Source organism: Pleurodeles waltl, chromosome 1_2 (genome assembly GCF_031143425.1).
Source record: "Pleurodeles waltl isolate 20211129_DDA chromosome 1_2, aPleWal1.hap1.20221129, whole genome shotgun sequence".
Classification (NCBI taxonomy): Eukaryota; Metazoa; Chordata; class Amphibia; order Caudata; family Salamandridae; genus Pleurodeles; species Pleurodeles waltl.
In genome coordinates, this window is record NC_090437.1 from 1032227189 (window position 1) to 1032249150 (window position 21962).

Sequence of the window (21962 nt, forward strand, 5' to 3'; positions counted from 1 at the left end):
GATGGAGTGAGTGTTAGGCTGTGGCTGCTAAATGCAGTTACTCAACCAAGAATGTCCTAAACCAAAAGGTGCAATCAAAACACCACTGCTAAGCTTTGCCCCAAGATGCACTACATATGCTTTGACTACAGTGCGCAGTAATTAAGACTCAGGAAATCTGGTTAGCATAAGTCATTGTTAGAAATTGGGTCTCTAGTTGGCAGAGGTATACACCCTTGTGCTAGTAAGGACCACAATCCTAGTCACAACACAATCCAAATTATCCTTTGCCCACCGTCTGGTAGCTTGGAACTGAGCAGTCAGGCTTAACTTAGAAGACAATGTGTAATGTAACTGTGTAAGAAATCATACAGTAACACAAAGAACACATCCCAAACATACACTACAAAGGCCTAGCAAATAGATAATATTTATCTGAATAAAATAAGGTCAACACAACTTAAATCCAGTAAGCACAAGTTGAAATATCACTTTTAGAGGGCTTAAAAGAGTCTCAATCCTTAGAAATCAATAGTTGTTTCTTTGTAACACACAGTACCTGGGATGCGTAAAAAATAATGACGCACAGGGACCACAAAGGAGAAGATGCATGGAATAATAAGGTGTTGTGACTGATTTTTTGGTGTGGCACAGAGGATGTGTTGTTTCTTTCCATGCTGCAAGGGGTTGCATTGTTTTTCAGGCACGCAGTTTTGGTTCCTCATTGCGATGCAGGGATATTTTGACACCCAGGGACAAGGCGTTGAAAATCCTTGACATGCTGGTAGAAGGAGCAGGCGTTGCATTAATCCAGTAGACAAAGTGTCTAATTTTCCATTGCAAGGCAGGCATGCATCGAATTTCCCATCGGGAAGTCAGTGCTGCATCGTTCTGGTCAGCGGTGCTACAATTTCCCGAGTTGTTTGGTCGAGTAACTGCATTTAGCAGCCACAGCCTAACACTCACTCCATCAGCCAAAAAGCAGCTAAGAGCTGTCCTCTCTTGCTACAATTTCCCAACCACGGTGCAGGCTTTGCGTTTCTTTCTGCAGGTGCTGCGTCGCTTTTTTGGCGCACAAGGATTTTCTTGAAGAGGTGAAGTCTGTGTTGGCCCCGAGACTTCAGAAACAGGAGGCAAGCTCAATCCAAGCCCTTAGAAAGCACTTCAGGAGGAAGGCAGAGCCCTTCCAGCAGAGTCAAAGGCCACCAGGGCAGTAAGGCAACAAGCAGGGCAGCATTCTGTCTCAGCAAAGCAGTCCATATTAGACAGCCAGGCAGTTCCTCTGACTGAGTGCAGGTGTAGGTCCAGAGATGTCTGATTTGGTGGGGTCAGAGACCCAGTTTATATACCCCAAAATGCCTCTGAAGTGGGGGAAAGTTTAAAGAGGGGTTTTGAAGTGCACAGGTTCCCTTTATAGCCCAGTCCTGTCTGCCAGGGTCCCTGATGGGTGTTATCAGTCCTTTGTGTGAGGGCAGGTCACTGGCATTTTGAAATGTAATTGTGAGCCTCTCCACCCTATCAGCCCAGGAAGATCCATTCAGTATGCAGATGAATGCAGGTGTGACTGAGTGTCCTGTGTTTGTGGCCGTGTGGGAGGAATGCACAAGGGAAGCTGTCAACCAGCACAGACCAGACGTGGACTGGAGACAGGTTGCAAGGCATTGATGACAGTAAGTGCAGAGAAATGCCCACTTTCTAAAAGTGGCATTTCTATATTAAATCAAACCTCACCAGTAAGCAGGATTTTCTATTACCATTCTGTCCATACTAAATATGACCTGGGTACTCCTTCCAGATCAGAATCTACCACTCAAAAGTATATAAGGGCAGTTCTAAGGCTGGCCTATGAGAGGAGCAGGCCTCACAGTAGTGGAAAACGACTTTGTGAGTTTTCCAGTACCAGGACATGTAAAAGACATAGGTACATCTCCTGAATTTTACTTACATAGCACCCTGCCATATAGGTTACCTTGGGCCTACCTTATGGGTGACGTATGTAGAAAAAGGGGAGTTTAAGGCTTGGCAAGTAGTTTTAAATGCCAAGTCGAAGTGTCAGTCAAACTGCACACACAGGCCTTGCAGTGGCAGGCCTAGGATATGGTTAAGGGGCTACTTCTGTGGGTGGCATAATCAGTGCTGCAGGACCACTTGTAGCATTTAATTTACAGGCCCTGGGCACATGTAGTGCACTTTACTAGCACTTACAAGTAAATTAAATATGACAGTTGGATAGGAACCAATGTTACTAGATTTTGGGGGAGAGAGCACATTCACTTCGGTTAGCAGTGATAAAGTGCGCAGGGTCCTAAAACCAGCAAAAACAGTGTCAGAAAAGTGGAGGGAGGCAGGGACAAAGTTTGGGGATGACCACCCTAAGGCTGTCGGGTCTAACAGTCCAAAATGGTAGAGGGCTACCTGTTTTATTTTAAACAACTCTCGAATTTAGGTGTATTAGCATAGTCCTAGGTCAGGTATAAAGTTCTAGGCGGACCTTTCAAGAAGGTAAATTTATATTTAGATGGCTCTATTTACGTCATTACCAAACAAGGCAAAGCATCACAAGTGAGCTTATTTAAATTTTGATTGCCCTGTTCAGTTTATTCCCAACCAAGGCTTTCTTTTCTCCCAAGCCTACTTAATGAGTGATGTTTCTATGTGCATACAAGCAGTTGTCAGCAATTATCAATGTGGTCTGAACTGTTCTGTAGAGTTGAGCCATTTACACAAAAACACAGGAAGACAATGGTATAGATCTAAGTCATTACACAGATTCAAAATAAGACTCCATTTAGCCAACATGTTTACAGTTCATACAAGAGCAAGTGGGACCTTTACAATGAACATCTGTCTGGATCAATAATGTATTTTCTCTGGACCTGTACAACACGTTTCCTCTGTTAACCCTCCTTTTTAGCACGTTATGGCCTGCTTGCGGTTCGTAGGTTATATTATAACAAGGTAAAGAATAAAAGCACACCATATTAACATGGCACATGGTGACATAAGTCGTACACCTGTTAGTATATCATGTCACACCATGACACGAAAAACCAAAAGAAACTGCATAGATGTAGTACATAGTAAAAATTTGTACAATCTTGCCATCCTCCAATTCACCCCGGAAAAGCGCAAAATCCATGATTGGATGTGTGGGAGAACACATGCCCCGCCCAATGACACCCCTCCCTGGGATAGAGTAACGCAAGGCAGTGAGTTGCACTGGCCTTGACTGGCTTGGTAAATCTGACTTTAGTGTAGCAAGGGCAATGCAACACTTTGAAAAATCTGGTCCAAAGTATCTATATATTTTATTCTGCCCGTGAAGTGGCAGAAAGGCACATGCAGACGTCATCTAAATGAACAAGTTGATAACATTGGGAAACTGTATTCTTAATTCCAGAATTCATGTGTCTAATCTTTATATCACTTGCTAATATCTAAACTTTCTCTATGAAAAATATGTTCCTTCTGCACTGTAGACCCGTAGAAATGTCAAGTATGTAAATTCCATAAAATCCTCTTAACCAATGATAAATTGCATTTCTGCCTGGCAGTCAGATACACACACTTTTTAAAAGCGAAAGCGCGCATAAATAAATATCATTAGCTTTGCACAACCCATATTTAGTATGGCAGGCCTTGGTTCACAGCTGCCCTACCGAGAAATGCCCAGCGGCTGGAGTGTCATTAATGAAGAACTGTCACCCGTACACCTGTTTGTAGTAAAAGATAGGGCGTTAAGGAACGCACATCCCGCATTAAAGTGTGCTACGCAGGATGGAATTTTAAGATCATATTAATGGTGTATTTGTGGAGGTGAGCATAATAGTGTGTTACTGTAAATTGCACGTCAACAGGGACATATATTTTTCCATCATGTTGTATCCTCGGAATAAACAATGTGGGGTTTTGGGTAAAGAAGCAAGCAAAACAACTGAACACACCAATCATGACTTTTATGCATTGCCATTATTATGAAAATCAGAAAGTGTAGAATATTTAAAATTCGTGGGATGCAAACACATTTCAGGTATCTTTTAATTTGATGGAGATTCCCTGTCCAGCGTGTTTTACGTTATTTGATTACACAGCGCTTCAATCCTGATTCTTTGCTTGAAGCGCTTTCAAAATTACTCATTTTAAAAATTACATAGCTTAGGATAGTCTAGTGAGTTCTCAGTTAGTACTGATTTCATTAAGTTTAAAATTTCAATCTGATCCCTCTCTTTGGACAAGAAGTGTACTGTTTAACATAATTGATTAAAAAAATTGAGTAATTCATAGACTTGCTTCAGAAAGTCTCTTTTTTGTTGTCAGCTCAATACCCGTTTCCCCCATTAAAATATTCTTCCTCCTCATCCTCTCCAGCTGTGGCTGCTGCCAGTGCCGCAAGAGCTTCTGCCACATCTGGGTCAATGTCCTCGTGCTCCGCGGCCTCCCTTCTTGTATAGGTCTCAGTTTGTCCTTCGATCTCGGTACCTCTCAACCAGTTGGCAGGATGAAAAGATTGGTCTAAGGCACGAAAATCTACATGGGAATCTATGGATTCTATAGATTCCAAGCTATTACCTCCTGATTTATTCTGTCCAGTTGAGAGCGCCATGTTTCCACTCTTAACGCTGTCTGTCTCATAGCAGTCATTTAAGTAATGAGTGTTTCGCTGTAATATGGTGTCATTTCGAATGTCCAGAATGGCACTCTCTGTCAGAGAGCTATTGCCTTCGATTGACTGGCAGATTTCATCTTGAAGGCTTTCTGGCTCGTCTGAAACAAGTGTCCGATTTGTGTAGCTTTCCAATTCAGGCTCTTTGCCTAAAAGTCTTTCTTGAGAGATTCCACTGGTGATGCAAAACTCCCTTCCAAGGTCGGGAACGACTGTATGGCCTTCTTCACTGAATCCTTTGGTTAGGCCTTTGTTGACATTCACATGCTTATAGTAAGATGAACTATAGAGCACACCATTACCCTTAGAATCCCATTTATTTGTTCCTTCACACTCTGCATTGCTTTTGGCATCATGGCAGTCATGAAAGTCAAGGTATCCGTTGTTAATGTCAACATTTTTTAAGCTTTCGGAATGTGATTGAAATTGAACTTGTGGTTGTTCTTTTGTGCTCTGGATGTGGTTGCCTTGTTCGCTATGTTTGTGATTGTTTCCTTCATCGATTGGCGGGCCTTCTGCTTCAAAAACGTAACTGAAAAAAACACAGAAAATGTTTAGTTACACAGACCCACGCTGTATGCCTAAAATAATCTCCTAATCACAATCACTTCAAAGCAGTCATGTTTAGTCAAAAACTCTTCAAGACGGTCATGCTAAGTCAACATCACTTCAAGGTCTGGGACAACATCGGCCCTTGCAGCCCCTGTGGCACGGGGCCGCCGAATATTTAAGGGCCCCCCAACCCATCAGGTGGCCCCCTATGAGCCCAAGACTAATGAATATCTGTGAGATACGGGATACCTAGGTGCTTCTTATCACATTCTGCAGGTGGGGCTCATCATTTTGTTTTACACCACTGTTCATGGTAGTCATGCTAAACTGAAATTCAAATGCAAGCCGAAAGGGAAACTACTGATATTCCCAGCAACAAAACATAAGTGCAGTCACTAGCATTCTGACAACTTCCCAAAATATAAATGATAGACTGAAAAGTCGAACAATAAAAAGCAATGGGCGCTAAAACCACAATATCCTATTTTCTCTCTATTCTGATCATCACAAGTCAGAATATAAGTAAAAATACAGACTGACAAAGTTATTGTGGTATAAATATTGCTCCTTTGGTTGCAGATTTCCTATTTCTGACTTTGTCACACACTAATAATCATTTTAACCATCTAATGACTGCCGGCCCTTCATCCCTTAGCGCAGTTGATGGGCTCTCGCTTGCTAATAGCTCATTTTCAAACTTCCTGCCGGTAGAGACTGTTCGGTACTCCAGGGGGGCCGTGGGAGGGCAGCCCCTCTATCTTCTTTTTGCCTCACTCTTGCATCACCGAATTTTATCATAAATTGTGAAACTCAGAACACAAGTAGTACAGTGTCTTCGAGTCTTGCTGGCTCAGAATTTCACAATTCCTCTTTCTCAAAACCTGTTTTAACAAAGATGTCCCTCATTTCTTTAAATGTGGCGGTCTTAGATCTAAATTAACGGTACATGATTGAAGTACCCTTGTGGACGAATATGATATTTGTTTGTTCCAAGAGACCTGGTCTCTGGACCCAATCCATAGACTTGGTTATCTTAAATTTCTTTATACCTTCTATCCCCAATTTGAGGGGAAGGCCATCTGGTGGTCTGGTCATCTGGGTCAAGGTCTATTTAAAGTCTCAAATTTGCCAACTACACGCCAATTCTTCTGATATACTTGCAATTGAATTTAGAAGCAGGACTAACCCTGGGGTTATCGTGTGTAATGTTTATGTGAGAAGGACTTGGGGGCGAGGGGACCTTGGGCACCCTTTAAGCTCTCGAAAGACAGCTCAATCCATATCTTGTTAAACAAAAAATTATAGCAGCTGGGGATTTTAACACAACATTTGAGCACCACATTAGATGACGAAGATGTTTATTTAAAAAAAAAAAGAAGATCTTTGGGCAATGCCTCCATTAGATATCCCGGTAATTCGTAAGTGGTCACAGGTGGTTCTCCAACTAAAGGCATTAACAACTGAGTTTGGGCTTAGGGCTGCTAATGGCCACACAAAGTCTGATTGTGTAGCGGTCCATACTTTTAATAAACCTTTTCACTCTAATAGAATTGACTATTTTTAGTCGATCAAAGGCTATGGCCCCTTTTGTTTGATAGGAGCATTCTTGGAAGGACAGAAAGCGATCACAATCCCCTTTCAATGCTAATGCAGGCACTTTTTAAGAATACTGATACAGCCCTTGTCCCATCACATTCCACGAGGGATACTGTACTGTCCTCCAATAGGTGTCATCTGAACAGGAGTTATTTAGAAGTTCATTCGGATATCTTAGCATCCCTGGCTGCTGTTCTTAATATTGTCATGGCAGGAATTGAGGAAGGAGCCTTTGCTGTTCCTGCAGACTTGATTCTGAATCATGAAGCTTTTTTAACCTATAACAGGGCATTTTATTGCTCCAGTAATTAGTAAAAAACACAGCTCTCCTAAAATAGGTTTATGGTACAATAACAAGTGTCATAAAGCCCACCGCTCCTTAGCCAGAGCCACTGAAGCCAGAGACACAACCCAAATCCCCCAAGCTAGGAAAGCCAGTAAAATGGAAATCAACAATGCTAAAAAGAACTGGGAGGATCAGAGATGGAATGCTTTAAATGATGCATGTCCAGCTAGATACTTTAATCTATTCTGGCAGTAATTATCTTGTAATGGTGCTACGGTCCCACTGAGACCAGATAATAACGTTGCTCCCTCTGTGTGGGTTGAGCACTTTGCGAATCTATAATCAACTGCGCCAGCGTGCACTCCCTTTGACCTTACAGAGGAAATACCAGCCTCCCCCTCCCCCTTGCTCTTATTTGATCCTTAAGATGTGGTTGAAGCCCTGTTAGTTACTGCCAGGGGTGGAGCTGCAGGACTGGACGGTGTGCCGGATGATATTTTCTTGGCTGATTTTGAGCCTTGGGCTTATTATATTTCATCCTTCACCAACGCCATTGCTGGCGAGGCCCCCAGTCCTAAGTCATGGAAAGGCGCTACTGTAATACTTGTCCATAAAAAGGTGATAGAGCACACCCTAATAATTATAGGACAATAAGCCTAATTGACTGTGTTCAAAAGGTTTTCTGCTGTTGTGCCTTTGCCAAGATTCAGGATTGGATGTACGAGAGGAATATCTCCAGCCCCATTCAAGCAGGTTTCCGGGCCAAAATCTCAACTATTCACTAGGCTTTTTCTTTTTTACTGATTTATCGGCAATGGCAACCTTTATGTTGCCTTTTTCGACCTTGGATCTACCTTCGATTTGGACCAAGATCCATTTTATGGTGTGTATTGGCTGCAATGAAAATGCCCCAGAATGTTTTATCTTTGTTGGTATGTCGTCATGTGAATAATGTTGTCCGTGTTAGTGGGGGAAAGCAGGATGAACTGACAAGATCCCAGTATATCAGGGCTGTGTATTGGCCCCCCACACTTTTTTTCTTGTTCATTAATTATATTGTTTCTTTTCTAGCCCAGGTTGAAGTGGACGACATACTAATACCCAAATTGTACTTTTTGCTGACAACATGCTTTTGATCTCCAATACCCCCAGCGGGCTACAGACGCTGTACATAATTTTGACAAGTTTTGCCTTGCCTGGGTTCTGGAGATCAACACTACCAAAATGAAGCCGATGTTATTTAATCCGCATAAGTCTTTTAGGAAATCATTGTCCGGGGGGGGGGGACCACTTGAAACAGTGGATTCCTTTCCTCATCTGGGGGTTTTGTTTAGTAGGAGTATGTCCTGGAAAGCTCATGTAAACAAAGCCACTTTAAATCTAAAACAACTTTCGGGCAGTATATAATTAATATTGCATCTCATATACCAAACCCATTACACCAGCACTTCTTATATACGAGGCCAAGGTTTTGGGGTCCATTTTGTATGGGGCAGAGTTATGGGGGTTTTCCAATATCCAGCTGCCTACCATTGTGCTAAAAACTAATTTTTCTGCAACTTAGCCTCTCTTCCGCCAAGCACCCCCTTGCACCAACTACGTTTGGATGTGGGACTTGGCAGTACAGCTGACAAAGCCATGTTATGTTCCCTTTTATACTGGCTCCGATTATTCACCACCCCTGAACTTGTGCATTAGGCAACAGCTCTTCAGGATGTAATGGCCACTGATGGGTTTGTTAAAGTCTCCTGGTTTGTAAATATCAAATTAAATCAGGATTTATAGAGTGCACCTACTCACCCGTAAGGGTCTCAAGGAGCCGAGGGGGTTTATCATCTGAGCTTCAGTTGAAGACCCAGGTCCTAAAGGTAGTGATGGTGACTGCCTGAGGTGCAAGGGCAGGATGTTCCAGCTCTTTGTCGTGTAGTAGGCTAAGGATCTTTCACCAGCCGAGGTCTTTCATATCCTGGGATTGGGTGGCTAGTGCTAGTTGTGGGGAGCAGAGAGGTCTGGTGGGGGAGTAGAAGATGATGCGGTGGTTGAGGTAGGCGGGTCCTAAGTCATGGAGGGCCTTGAATGCGTGGACCAGGAGTTTGAAGTTAATTCTTTTCTTGATAGGAAGCCAATGGAGGTCTTGTAGGTGACTGGAGGTGTGTTTGCAGCAGGGAATGTCCAGGATGAGTTTGGCAGAGGCATTTTGGATGTGCTGTAGTCTCTTCAGGTTCTTCTGGGTGGTGCCGGCGTAGAAGGCATTGCCATAGTCAAGTCTGCTGGTAACCAAAGCATGGGTTACAGTTTTGCAGCAGTTCTCTGGGATCTATTCGTAGATCTTCATGAGAAATGCGACTGAGTTGACTTGGCAGGTCTTGGTGAGCGATGAGTCCTGGATGAAGCTGAGGTTGCATGTGTGGTTTGTTGGGGTGAGAGGGTGCCGAGGGTGGATGGCCAACAGGAGTTGTTCCAGGCTGATGTGGATGGTCCCAGGATGAGGATCTTGATCTTGTCAGAGTTGAGCTTGAGGCAGCTGTTTTGTGGAAATTCTTCTTTGCAGTAGTGGGGTCTTCGGTCAGTGAGATGTTCAGTTGGGTATCGTTGGCATAGGAGACGATGTTCAGCCCATGGTTCCTGACGTCGGTTGAAAGCTGGGCCATGTAGATGTTGAAGAGTGTGAGGCTCAGGGAGGAACCCTGTGGAACTCTGCAGCTGATCCCTGTAGGTTCTGACAGGTAAGGCAGGGGTCTGACTATCTGTGTTCTGCCGGACAGGAAGGAGCGTATCCATTGTAGGGCCTTACCACAGATGTCAGCTGCATGGAGTCTGGAGCAGAGGGTGAGGTGCGAGACCATGTTGAAGGCGGTTGATAGCTCCAGTAGGATGAGGCCTGCTGTATGGCTGCGGTCGAGGAGCAAGCGGATGTCATCTGTGGTAGCGAGGAGAGCAGTCTCCGTGCTGTGGTTGCTCCTGAAGCCTGAGTGAGAGGTATCCAGGATGTTGTTGTCCTTGATGTGCTTACGGAGCTGAGCGCTGATGGCCTTTTTGATGACCTTGGCTGGGAAAGGCAGCAGAGAGATGAGGCGGTCCAGGGGGGCGGCCGTGAGTTTCTTCAGGAGTGAGCAAATCTCGGCATGCTTCCAGTCCTCTGGGAAGGTGGCTGTCTCTATGGAACAGTTGTGGGTGTAGCGGAACTCAGGTGTGATGGAGGTGTTGGCTTTGTTAAAATGTGGGGAGGACAAGGGTCCTTAGGGGCTCTGGAATGGGTGCTGCTCATGATGGTGATTGGCAAAATCTTTGACCACGGCAAAGAGCTCTTTGGTGTTGTGAGTGGTGGCGCTGATGTAGTCCTGCATGACGGGTTTCCTGGTGAGTCTGATGTGATGGTGGTGGGATTCGGTGGCAACTTTGAAGGCCTTGAAGTCTTTTGAGGAACAGGCTGTTTCTCTATCTTTTCTCTAGCCTTCTGCAGGTGCATCTGGAGTCCTGGAGTGCGGGGGAGAACCAGCTGGCCTTCTTGAGGTGGTGTTTAGCTGAGGTCTTACGGAGAGGTGCTAGGGTGTTGGGGCATTCAAAAATCCATTGGTGGAAGTTCTGTGCTGAGATGTTAGCGCCTGTGGTGGAAGGTAGGAGAGTCTCGCTGAGGGAGTTGGAGAGCTGTTTCTTGGTGATCTGGTTTGGGGCACAGAATGTGCTGAGGTGGATATGTCGTGAGGTGATGGTGAATTGGATACAGTGGTGATCGGCCAGTGAAGTGTGGAGGTATTGTCAACAGTGATTTTGTTGCTGGTGGAAAAGATGGCATTGAGTGTGTGTCCAGTAAAGTGTGTTGGTGAGGTGCCCAGTTGCTTTAGTCCTATTGTGGTGAGCAGGGAAGCAAGGACGGTGTTGTTGCCGTTGTTAATGTGGTAGTTGAGGTCGCCGAGGAAGAAGTAGTTAGAGGAGGTGAGAGCGTGAGGGGAAATTATGTAGATGATGGAGTAGCTGAAGGGTGGTCAGGGGCTGGGTGGCCTGTAGATGAGGGTGTCGCAGAAGGTTGACTTGGGGGTGGCGTGTTTCTGGAAATGGAGGTGCTCCATGAGGGGGGAGTGTTCTTCTGCGTTGGTTGTCAGCCGGAGGCTGGATTTGTGTACAATGGGCAGGCTGTCCGCCTGGGTGAGAAGGCCGGTCTTTGTGAAGCAGTTTGTAGTTGTTGGGGATCGCGATGGCGATGTCCAGAGTAGACGCTGGGTTTGTCCATGTTTCACTGAAAAGGTGATGTCCAGGCGGGTGGAGTCCAGTAGGTCCCAGAGTTCTATGGCATGCTTGTTGAGGGAGTGAAATTTAAACAGGATGAAGCTGAGGTGCTCTGAGTTGGTGTTCAAAGCCTCAGTGGCAGGGGGGTCATATGCTTGGTGTAGGGTGAGGTTGTGGTGGCGGTTGGGGCATGCGAACGGTCCATGGGTGTCCCTGGCTGATACGAGATGGCAGGTGGCAGAGCGTCCTATGTTCAGCATGTGGAGTGTCTCTACACTGTAGCGATGGAAGGTCAGAAGACCAGGGTTCGTGGAGCTGGGGCAGTCCAGGTGAAGATGGGCACAGACGGGTATGCCTTTGGCGACCATTATTCCATGGTGCGGCTGCATGGCGGCTGCCATTAATAAGGGGAGGGAGGTGATCCTGTCAGCTGGGAGGTGGGAGGGTGGGAAAGCGTGTCGCAGGGAGGGAGGGGGCAGGGCCGTAGGGTCAGCAGCGGCGTGGAATGGAACACAGGAAACGCAGGGAGAGAGAAAGGCTAAAGGAGAGTGAAAGAGAAAAGAAAGATAACGATACACAAAAATAAGCAAAAGTACAAGAGACAGCAAAACACTTTCATATAGAGCGGGAAAGCTCTTCACAGGGAGGGAGGGGGCAGGGCCGGAGGGGCAGCAGCAGCAGGGAATGGAATGTGGGAAACATGGGGAGAACGAAAGGCTGAAAGAGAGTGAAAGAGACAAGAAAGAAAGAAAAAAAATAACAATTACAGAAAAATAAGCAAAAGTACAAGAGACAGCAAAATACTTACATACAGATGGCAACTAGGCCACCTGGGAATAGGCTCAGACGCGAGCCTGTGACTGGAGGTGGGCCTCGAACTGAGAGTCAGGCAGGCTCTAAGTTTGAAGAGTGGCAGAGGCAGCAGCAACAGATGGAGTTGCGCAGAGGAGAACAAGCAGTCGCTGACCAGTAGGTCAGAGGGTTGTTTCAGCTTCTTGGGATGTCAGATCTCTAGGAACACCCTGCTACCAGCAGTTTTCCATCTGTTCATTCCCTGAAGTCATCCTATGGGGCAGCTGTTGCAGCTAGTGACCTCAGAATGGCTGAGTTCTCCAAACTGGTCAGTGACATCTTTGATTTTAAATCTTTGGCCCTCATTATGAGGCTGGAGGTCTTGAGACCGCCAGCCTCACTTTAGAGGTCAGGACCGCCGCTGCTGTGGTGGTCCGACCGCCACATAAAGACACTGGCGGTCAGACTGCCAGGGTTCTGCCATTTCCGCTGGGATCGGTGATCCCAACAGGTTGGTGGTGGGTGAAGATCGTAATCCGCCAGGGCAGCACCGCATGCAGCGCTGCCCTGCGGATTACAACCTCGTTCTCTGCCATCCTTTGCTTGCCGATTTCACCATGCACCTGTTCACCGCCATAAAAAGGTTGGCCACAGGGGGGCCCCTACACTGCCCATGCACTTGGCATGGGCAGTGCAGGGGTCCCCCTGCCCAGCACCCTCACAATGTTCAACACTGCGAGGATGCTGGTGCACCCTGGATGCAACAGCATTGCCGCCGGCTTTATCATGAGCCGGAGACAATGGTGCCGCTTATTTCCCACTAGACTGATGGGTGGAAACTCGGTTTGCGCCCAACAGCCTAGTGGGAAACACCTAATAGGTCTGGTGGGGTGGTCGCCACTATGGCAGCGCCCACTTGGTTGGGAGTTTGGTGTACAGGCTTTCCTCGACATGAGACCCTTTAAGTAAGCGCACAAGTATTCTTTGCTTGCTTATGTTATTCCCGCCCTCGTAAAACCTGGATATTGCCTACATGAAGACGTATGGGTGATCACAGCCATTCTGCTGCCCTTCGCATCCTGAGGACAGACTGTAGTCAGATGTTTTCTATTCCAGTAGCCAAGTGGGTGCAATGTGGATACTTTGCAGGGAGACACTGACTTCCCTCGCTAATTAAGCTGCCCACCCTGTCTTAGATTGTTTATTATGTAATGGCTGCAATTTTATTATATGTTTTCTTGATAAGTTTTGTATTAAATTATTTTCTTTGAGCAGGTTCCCAGAGTTGTAATTTTACTGACAATTTTTGTATTCAATTATTTTTCTTGTGCAGGTTCCCGACATTTTGCTCTATTGTAATTTGCTGTAAATTACAAGTAACAAGAACCTGTTTTGCTGATAATGTACTTTCAATTATTTATTGTGCATCTTATTTGTACTTTTATGGCCCTGGTGGCCGAAATGAAGTTATTTTGACTGACTGACTGACTTTGATGAGGTAATATTTTTGTAAACTAAATCAGATGATTTTTAGGTTAAATATTCTAATATCATGCCCATCACAACTGGGCACATTCACCCTTGACCTCTCCAGGAGCAAAGTCAACCTTGATTTATGAAATCAAAATCATACTTTTTTCTCAAGTAATATTTTGTATGCACATAAATTTTGGGGTGTGTTTTTGTTCTCACAAAACTCATTTTTTAGTTTATTGTTACAATATGGCCAAATGTTATCCATGTGAGTTAGAAGTACCATCAGAAATCACTACGCCAATTACTGAATGATATGAAAGTGGTCCCCATATGTAAATATAACCATGCCTAAAGTTAAATTAAGAACGGGGCCTGTTCCTTGTAAAAGAATTTGCATTAGAAGCAGCACTTATTCACCCAAGGAGTATCAGCCAATGATCTTTCAGGACTGTTTATAAAAAGTCATGGAAGGTAAACTAGTTTTTACATGTAAGTAAAGTCAATTGCTAAAACAATAAGAGATCCAATTACTTCTCCAAACCTATTTATTTAAAATATAAAATAATAAAAATATGTGAATTGTAAACATTCTGTGAAAAGAAAAGGTCCAGCACAAACCTTACTAAAATATTTTCAATCTGAAAATCATTTCTTATGTGTCCACAATTATCTATCTATCTATCTAAGCCCCCAAAATAATTCCCAAGGGGATGGCGGGAACCAGTCCCAATCTGATTTCAAAAAGAAACCAGGGTTCTTTGATCATAAGAAAGAGAGGTTTGTACCCCAATGTTCAGAGTGCACTAAGTATGGTCACTCTAAGGGTGACTCCAAGTGTCCCCAGAGGGCACACTCCCCCACTGGAAGGCAGACGTCTGGGTTGGCTAGTGTAGCACTCAGGAGGAGGTGGTAACAGTTAGCTTTGGGGAACTGATAGAGGTGACCCTAGTGTCCCTGGGAGATGAGGAAATGGCACCAAAAGCCCACATGCCTGCGAATAATTCCAAGTATGGGCAGTGGGTCACCATTAATAGGCAAAGGGTGGAGGCTCTGCGTGACACAGGAGCCAGCATGACTATTGTCAGGGGTTAGCTGGTGCCAGCAGAGCAGGTCATCCCCAATACATTCCACCAGTCTCGCTGACAATCGTGAGAGCCACTTACTGGTAGCTCTGGTTCCCTTTGAGTGGGGGGGTCTCTGGTACTCTGAAAGTAGCTGTGAGTCCTGCCATGCCTGTAAGGCAACAATCGTGAGCATACTACTTGGAAGGAGATAGAACTAAGGTCTCACCTGGAGATGTTAGGTTTGCCTGAGTAGGTCTGCATGACCACAAGGTCCATGGCTGCCCGGGAAGGGGGTCAAGGGCATCTGGAACAATGGTCCAGACAGCTGCCAAGGAGAGGGGCAAGGGTCATGGGAAACTGGTCTCAAAAGTTCCCACAGTGGTTGATGGGGTTCGTGAAGAGAAGGCCCCTGAGCCAACTGGGGAGGACATTGCTGCCCTGGGTAACCTACCTTAGCTTGCTGGCTGGCAAGTTGAGGGTGGGCCAACCAGGGAGGAATTCTGCCAAGCACAGAAGGAATGCCCCTCTCTTGAGGGTCTGAGGCAACAGGCCTCAGCCTAAGCATCAGGTGAAGCCTCTGGCGATCACCATATATATTGGGAGAATGATCTTCTCTACAGTGAGCCGAAGCTGCCGGAGGCTGGGGCGCCACATGTGCTGGTGGTCCCCCAGTGGGTCCACTGGGTCTGGCTCATTACATCTCCCTGGCGGGACATTTGGGGCAAGGCAAGACCTTTGTCAGGGTGGTCACCCACTTTTATTGGCCTGAATGTGGGTGGCCTCAGATGCATTCTGTAAGTCCTGCCCAACCTGCCAGGCTAGTGGGAAGACAGGAAAAAGGCTCAAGGCCCCCTGATCCCACTCCCCATCGTTGGCACCCCCTTTGAAAGGGTGGGCATCAATGTCATTGGTCCCTTGGACCCCAAGACTGCCTTAGGCAACAGGTTTATACTGGTTTTGGTGGACCACGCTACCCGCAACCCAGATGCAATCCCCTCTGAGGAAAGTGACTGCATCGGTGGTGACCAGAGCTCTGATGGGGATATTTACCTGTGTGTGATTTCCAAAGGAGACTGTGTCTGACAGAGGCACAAACTTCATGTCTGCATACATGAAGTCAATGTGGGATGCATGGGGGGTGACCTACCGGTTCACTACCCCTTACCATCCTCAATCCAATGGTCTTGTGGAGAGATTCAACAAGACCTTGAAAGGCATGATCACAGGTCTCCCTGAGGCCATGAGGCATAAGTGGGGCGTCCTCTTGCCATGCCTTCTCTTTGCTTATGGAGAGGTGCCCAAGAAATGGGTGGAGTTCAGTCCCTTTGAACTTCTCTATGGTTACCCTGTCAGGGGACCCCTAAGTATAGTAAAAGAGGGGTGGGAGAAAGCTCCCAGGAAACACCCCCCAGGATGTGGTTGGTTACATTCTGGCCCTCCGCAACCAAATGCAGCACTTCTGGAAGAAGGCCAAGAGCAACCTCAAGGCCGGTCAAGAGGGTATAAAACAATGGTATGATCAGAAGGCCACCCTGGTAGAGTTTCAACCTGGCAACAAAGTATGGGTAAGGGAGCCAGTAGAGCCTAGGGCTCTCCAGGACCGCTGGACTGGCCCTTTGAAATCAAGGAGAGGCAGAGGGAGACCACTTAATTAGTGGACATCAAGGCCCCTAGAAACCCCCTAAGGGTGCTCTATCAAAACTGACTGAAGCCCCATTTTGAGAGGTCTGAGGTCAGCATGCTTCTGGTGATAGATAAGAGTATGTAAGAGGAGAGTGAACCGCTCCCCGACCTCCTCTCTGCCAAGGAAAGCCTGCCCTCACACAATGGACTGCTAAACCCCCTACTGGGACCCTGGGAAACAGACCTGTACTAAAAGGTGACCTTGTGCAGTTCAAAACCACTCTTTGAAGTCTACCCCACTTCAAAGGCATTTTTGGGTATATAGACTGGGTCTCTGACACTTCTGGACCTGAACCTGCAAACTGTCAAGAGGAAATGCCTGGCTGCCCAAAGGACTCATCTGGAGTGCTTTGCTACGAAGTTCTGCTGCCTTGCTGTTGCCCTGCTGCCCTCTGACTTTGCTGAGAAGTGCTCTCCAAGGGCTTGGATTTAGCTTGCCTCCTGTTTCAGGACCAACAAGTCTTCATCTCTTCAAGGAAACTCCTTGTGCGCCAAAAATCGACACACAGCTTGCCGGAAATGACTCTCAGCCTGCCTTACAACAAGAAAATTGCCGCACAGCCAAACCGGAAAGATGCAGCCCAACTTCCTGAGAGAAGATTGACGCAGCGCTTGCGTTGCACCTGGAAATTCAACGCGCAGCCCTACTGGAATGATGCAGCCAACTTCCTGAGTGAAGAACTGGCACGCGCCTGCCGTGCAACAGAAAATTCAACGTATCACCTACTGGATCGACGCAGTGCCTGTGACTTCACCCTGCACGGCCAGGTTTTTCCCTGCATCGTCCCTGGGCATCAAAAGATCCCCGCATAGCATTGAAAAACCAAGACTGTGCACCAGAAATCAACGCAAAGCCACTTGCAGGGTGGAAAGAAACAACGCATCGTGTGTGCCTATCCAGAAAATCCGATGCACATCTTATTTTTCCACGCATGTCCTCCTCTACAGTCTTCGTGCATGGCAATTTTGATGCAAACCAGGTACTTTGTGCAAGCAAGAGACAACTGTTGATTTCTATGATTTGAAACTCTTTTTTAATCTTGCAAAAGTGATATCTCAACTTGTGCTTATTGAATGTTATCGTTTTGACCTTAATTTAACCAGATAAATATCTTACATTTTTCTAAACCTATGTTGTATATTTTTGTGTTGTTTTCACTGTGTTACTGTATGATTTACTGCACAAATACTTTACACATTGCCTTCTATGTTAAGCCTGACTGCTCAATGCCAAGCTACCACAGGGCGGGCACAGGATAATTTGGATTGTGTGTGACTTACCCTGACTAGCTTACCCTGACTAGGATTGTGGTCCTTATTTGGACAAGGGTGTATACCTTTGCCAACTAGAGACCCCATTTCTAACAATGCTTGAGTCTGGTCCAGGGAGGACCTGGCCTGGCAGTTTGGGCTGGACTGTTCTTATGGGGAACAGGGTCAAGAATGATTTGCATATGGCTGGGTCCAAACTGGGGTGGCGTGGTGGGCAAAAAAAATGATGGATTATACCCAGATGTTTGTGACTGAAGGTGAATGTTTGCATTTTTCAGCATTCTATCCATCTTCATCTGTTATTTTTGCTTTTGTTGCCCTAAGTGAGAAGGGTATGCGCAGGCATAGGTCCACTGCTCAGTGCGCCACAGAATTCAAGCTAGCCTGGATGATGAGGGGTGATACACCGAAACCAGTTCCAGGATGTTTGATTCCGTTCCAGGAAGGGCCTGGCCTGGCAGTTAAGGCAGTTCTTTTTGCATGAGGAACAGGGTCAAGATTGATTGGCATATGGCTGGATCCAAGCTGGGTTGGCATGTTGGGAAAAACAACGTTGGATTAAACCCAGATCTTTGTCACTGGGGGTGAATAGTTGCATTATTCACCATTCCATCCATCATCCGCTCTTTTTGCTTTTGTCTCCTTAAGACGGCAGGGTATGCCAATACGTGGGTCCGGTGCTCACTGCGCATCAGGATTCACACTAGCCTGGCTGATGAGGGGTGATACCCCAAAACCGGTCCCAGGATGCTTGATTCCTGTCCAGGGAGGACCTGGCCTGGCAGTGCAGGCTGTACTGTTCCCATGAGGAACAGGGTCAAGACTGATTGGCATATGGCTGGGTCCAAACTGGGGTGGCATGCTGGGGAAAAAAAGAATGGATTAAACCCAGATCTTTGTGACTGGGAGTGATTCTTTGCATTCTTCAGCATTCCATCCATCAATGGTTCTTTTTGCTTTCCACTATAATTGAGGTATAAAATACAGCTCTCAAAGCTTTTTGGTGAGTTTAGATTGACCCAATGTGGATTATCTGATGTTATTTTATGTTTTTTCCAGAGCATGGTCTTGATGATTCACGTGGATTCTTAACACTTTTGAGCAGGTAGACATCAACACAGCCAACGTGCAGCTAAGTGTAGTTTATTGACCAAATAATGTGTTTTTCAAAACATCCCTACCGATAATAGCAGTTAGTGGTACAGATATGGATTAGGAAGTGTGTCCCTTTGGGTAGCGGGTATGATTGAGAAAGCACATCTTCCTGCTATTTTCTGATTTGTCTCAGTGGTGAGTTGATGGGCTGTAGAAGATGTAAGGGTTATTTGAACTAAATAATGTTGAAAAGTATTTCTGGTGAATAGGAGCATGGCTGGAAAACATCTGTTGTACAATATAAAGGACTTAACTTAAATTTTATTGCCCAATGAGATTTAAATGACAGCAAGAAGTTCTTAAGTTGCATCTAAGATAGAATAATTAAACTGGCATGTTGCAATCCACCTAGCCCGCCAGTGTGTCTTCCAGGACTGAGAAGGTACATCTTTGAGGTTGTTTTAAGAAATTCAAACATTGTCATAAAAATCCAGAGTTGCAAGCCTGTTACTCTTGTACTGTAGAAAGGTGTGTAATGGCTAAAAGCAACAAGGATAGTAAAAACTGTTACCCATTGCAAGGCCTATCTCTCCCTGAGGTTAACAATGGAATTGCCTTATTACACTTTATAAACGTAATTTCCAAATGGGAAAACATTACTCCTCCAGGTTTGGGGGCTCTGGAATCACAATTTAAAACCCTAACTTTTGGTGAAGTCAGATTTTAAAATGCATTTATGAAAATGCCACTTTAGAAAGTTGGAATTGTCTTACTTTAGCCATTTGCTGCCTCGTGCCTGTTTCTGATCACATGACTGGGGTAGAGGGCAGCTGGGCTTTGTGTATTCCCCCAGGCAGCCACACATTTATGGAGCTTACGTGTGACTCGAAGGATCATCTGTTTCTTGATAGGACGTCGTGGGCAGGATGGGAGGGGGGAGCTGGCTACAGCCTCACTTACACATGAATAGGCTGTGTCCTGTCCACACACAAAGGGCTAAATACCCACCTGTAGTGATACAGAAAGTGAGCAGTGGCTGTGTTAACGTGGTTCGCACTTCCCAAATTTGTGCTAAAGTAATAATAGTATGATGTATAAAAGTCCAAAGATGTATTCTCCAAGGGTTGCCCAAGTGGTGTAACACCCAGCCACTAAGGTGTAAAGTTTGCTAACCAGAAGGTTAGCAAATACAAGTAGAATAATGATCAGACCACAGCACATCCCAAACAGTCCATATTTTTCTTATTTATTCTTCCATGATAAGTAGTTCTCCTCCAGACACGTATATCATACAGAAGATGAAGCGGTTCAAACACCATCAATAGCCGCAACAGATGAGGCGATTCAAAGCCAGCCACAGCCGATGAAGTGATTCAAAACCAACAACAGCCGACGGACCTGCATCTCCCCAACCCAAAGTGACTTAAAGGGCTAGTTTGCTGGCCTACTGATCTGAAGTCTTCGGGACATAAAAGACTTCTAACCACCCTGCTTCTGCACCTGGACTCTGCCATCTGTGTGTTGCCCTGCCAAGTGGTGTCACCCGATTCCTGAACCCTTGGAAATGGGCCTAATGTACTTCCTCCAGCAGAACTGACATATCATTTGCTGCAAGAGCAGAACCAATGCCATCACAGCTGTTGAGTGGAGCAGAACAATTGCATCACAGATATTGCGTGGGGCAGAACCGGCAAAACTGACTCACATTGCTGCATCTTGGGACCAACACATGGCCTTCAGAACCACCTCTGTGCGATGCTTTCCCTGGCGCATCATTGACGGCAGCCTCAACAACGCTACTGTGTAGATCAGAACCAACTCACAGGCCCGACTGTGCCATGCATCCTTGGAACTAGTCTTCACATTGAAAGGCCGTCAACACGATCCTCATTGTCAACGCATCAGGATCTCACACCGCAGTCTCACTGCACCTTGGAACCGACGCATCACCCCAGCTGCGGAATACATCTTTGTTTTGGACCCATGCAACTCTCCGAAACAAGGATTTAAGGTACTTTGGTTCAGCATGACTAACTGTGTCCCTGTAGCTGCCCCGTGCTCCATCGCGGTCGTTATGAACTTTTGACTTTGTCTCAGTCCGACACAACCAGATATCCCTGGTTCATGCTTCTTGCTTCTAAGAGCTGTTTTCATGTTTATCCTTTAAAAATTCATAATTCATGTTCTGCTTGTTGGATTCTTGTTGTTTTGGTCTTGGTTTATTTTTTGATTCAAGTTTTATTCTTCTAACTTGTTTTTGGATCCTTTTTGTGTGGTGTTTTCACAATTTTACTATTTGAGGCACAAATACTTTATACATTGACTTCAGGATAAGACTGACTGTTCTGTGCGAGACTACCAGAGGGTAAGCACAGGTTAATTTGGGGTTTTGCGTGTGCCTTACCCTGACAGCGATTGTGGTTGCTGCTTGTCTAGGGCTCACATCCCAGTCAACCAACAACTCAATTTCTCACACTGGTGATCAGTGGTGAGGATACGAGTTGTGTTTGTGCAGTCCCATAGAGTGATTTGGTGTACACTACCAATTTTAATTTTAAATTCTCCCTAATTGGCTTTTTTTTTTCCAAACTCACCTATTTGACTGTTTGTGTTTTGTCCTCACCTGTAAAGATGGAGTTTTAGCTGCCCAACCTGGAGAGCTACACCATGGCGCCAAGCAAGATGTTTTGTTAGGAGAGAGGACTGCTCCAAGAAGCCCTAAGACAATGGGCAGAGGTTCATCATGTGCCAGGCAAAACAGATGAACAGGAGGATGAGGAGAGTGGAGAGTGAGGAAGGACTAGAGCAAGACCCACAGTAAGGTCTTGGACTGCGACCTGCTGAGGAGGGGGTAATTTCCTCCCAGGACTGGAGACCTCTTCACATGTAGGAACCGGTGTGTTCCCCTGCAACCAGTTCCTTGAGGATCTTGAAGAGAGGGAATACAAACTTGAGGTGGCTAAGCTTAAAATTGAAGAAAAGAGACAGGCCATGGAGGCTGCAAAGAAGACAGTTGAGAGAGCCTTGGAGAAAAAGAAATTGGCCATAGACGAGAGGAAACGGATGTTGGCTCACAAGCTGAGTCTTAAGGAGCTGGACCTCATAGCCAAACAGGCAGAGTCCAGCAGTGATGCTGGCAGCGTATGCAGTGCCCTATGGAGACAAGAGGGTCACATTCCTAGAGATCTGGTGCCTGACTTTGTTCTGGGAGAGAATATTTACAGGTGGTTAGAGGCTTGTAAGATTCAGCAGTGGCTGACACAAATCTAAAGGGGAG

General features: G+C 45.8%; 1 protein-coding gene across 2 annotated transcripts in view; it reads right to left on the reverse strand.

The window, feature by feature from the left end:
• Window positions 1-3920: 3920 nt before the first annotated feature.
• LOC138247781 (uncharacterized) overlaps window positions 3921-21962 on the reverse strand; it is a 347921-nt gene continuing 329879 nt past the window's right edge. For both annotated transcript variants that reach the window (XM_069202121.1, XM_069202122.1), the window contains one exon: window positions 3921-5174. In XM_069202121.1, coding sequence (XP_069058222.1) covers window positions 4298-5174 — 877 coding nt within the window. In that variant the 3' untranslated portion in view covers window positions 3921-4297. The remainder of the gene's footprint in view (window positions 5175-21962) is intronic.